This window comes from Aotus nancymaae, unplaced genomic scaffold (assembly GCF_030222135.1).
Source record: "Aotus nancymaae isolate 86718 unplaced genomic scaffold, 86718_ANA_hifiasm-v0.15.2.pri h1tg000007l, whole genome shotgun sequence".
Lineage (NCBI taxonomy): Eukaryota > Metazoa > Chordata > Mammalia > Primates > Aotidae > Aotus > Aotus nancymaae.
In genome coordinates this window covers 4,786,368-4,787,411 of record NW_026988418.1, presented here as the reverse complement: position 1 = coordinate 4,787,411, position 1,044 = coordinate 4,786,368, and the positions used below count along the sequence as shown (strand labels likewise).

At 44.8% G+C, this 1,044-nt stretch overlaps 1 protein-coding gene across 1 annotated transcript; it reads right to left on the bottom strand.

Moving 5' to 3' along the window:
• Positions 1-380: 380 nt before the first annotated feature.
• On the bottom strand, positions 381-777 carry LOC105704997 (ATP synthase subunit g, mitochondrial-like). The gene has a single exon (XM_064370812.1). The coding sequence runs from the start codon at positions 775-777 to the stop codon at positions 466-468; it is 312 nt and encodes a 103-aa protein (XP_064226882.1). The 3' UTR covers positions 381-465.
• Positions 778-1,044: the final 267 nt, after the last annotated feature.

Below are 1,044 nucleotides of genomic sequence, written 5' to 3'. Positions count from 1 at the left end.
ATGTAGAGGAGGAGAGGGGCTTAACCCCTCTTCATGAGACTATGAAACCCCGGCAGGCCTCTAAACAGCTCTGAGACAGTTTCCTCATCTGCAAAAAAGAGATAATATCCAAACCTTATATCAGGGTTGTATAAGAATTGGATGACATCATAAGATACCCAGTATACAATGGGCACTCAAAGGTTAGTGCTCTCCAGCATTTTAATATAAAAATGTTGATCCCTCTTGATGGCCCTGAATTACTAAGAAAAGGAGAGTAATTGACATTCAGGTCAATTACCCTTCTTTTGGAAACACAGGGAAGGATGTAATGTACTTTAGAAAGATTCACAGTAGAAGTCATGTCTGTCTTCTTTTCTTTTTTTTTAAACACATCTTATTTTATTCAGGTAGCAGTCTGATCACACATGGTCCAACAATACTCAAATAATAAATGAAATATAACCAGATGTTAAAGATTGGTCTTCAAACATCATAGCCAATGATGCCACGCTTGCCTATGATCTCTCCGACATAAAACCACATCAACACCTCAGTGGCCACCAAACCATTCAGCACAGCTTCCTTAACTGTGAGTTGTTTGAAGCTACCAGTCTGAGCACTATTGACTATTTCTTTCAGGCTCTGAATAGCTCTAGGGATCTCAGCAGGGGTGGGAGGAATCAGCTCAACCTTGGCGTAGTACCAAAATGTGACCAACTGAGGCTTCGAATAAGTCACAGCAGCATTCACCAGTGCCGGGGTCTTCTCCACAAGGTTACAGATAAATTGGGCCATGGTTCTGAGATGGAAAGACCATCACCCCGAACGGCCGGCTGAATGTCCTGTCTTATTTTTGAAGACGGTTGGTCTTGGTGACGGGGTACCCCCCGGCATGACCACCAAGCTCCCCTTCGGCACCGTGATTCAGTGGCTTTTCCTAGAAGGAAGTGGGCATCTGCATATTAGCTCCCTGCTCAGAAGTCATGGGGAGCTTTCCTGGCTAGTCTAGAAAGACCCAGGTGGCTGGGGAATGAGAGGAAAGCCACGCAGAGCTCACAGAGG

Excerpts from the sequence above, each read along its gene's own strand:
- LOC105704997 (XM_064370812.1), bottom strand. The coding sequence starts at position 777 with ATGGCCCAATTTATCTGTAACCTTGTGGAGAAGACCCCGGCACTGGTG.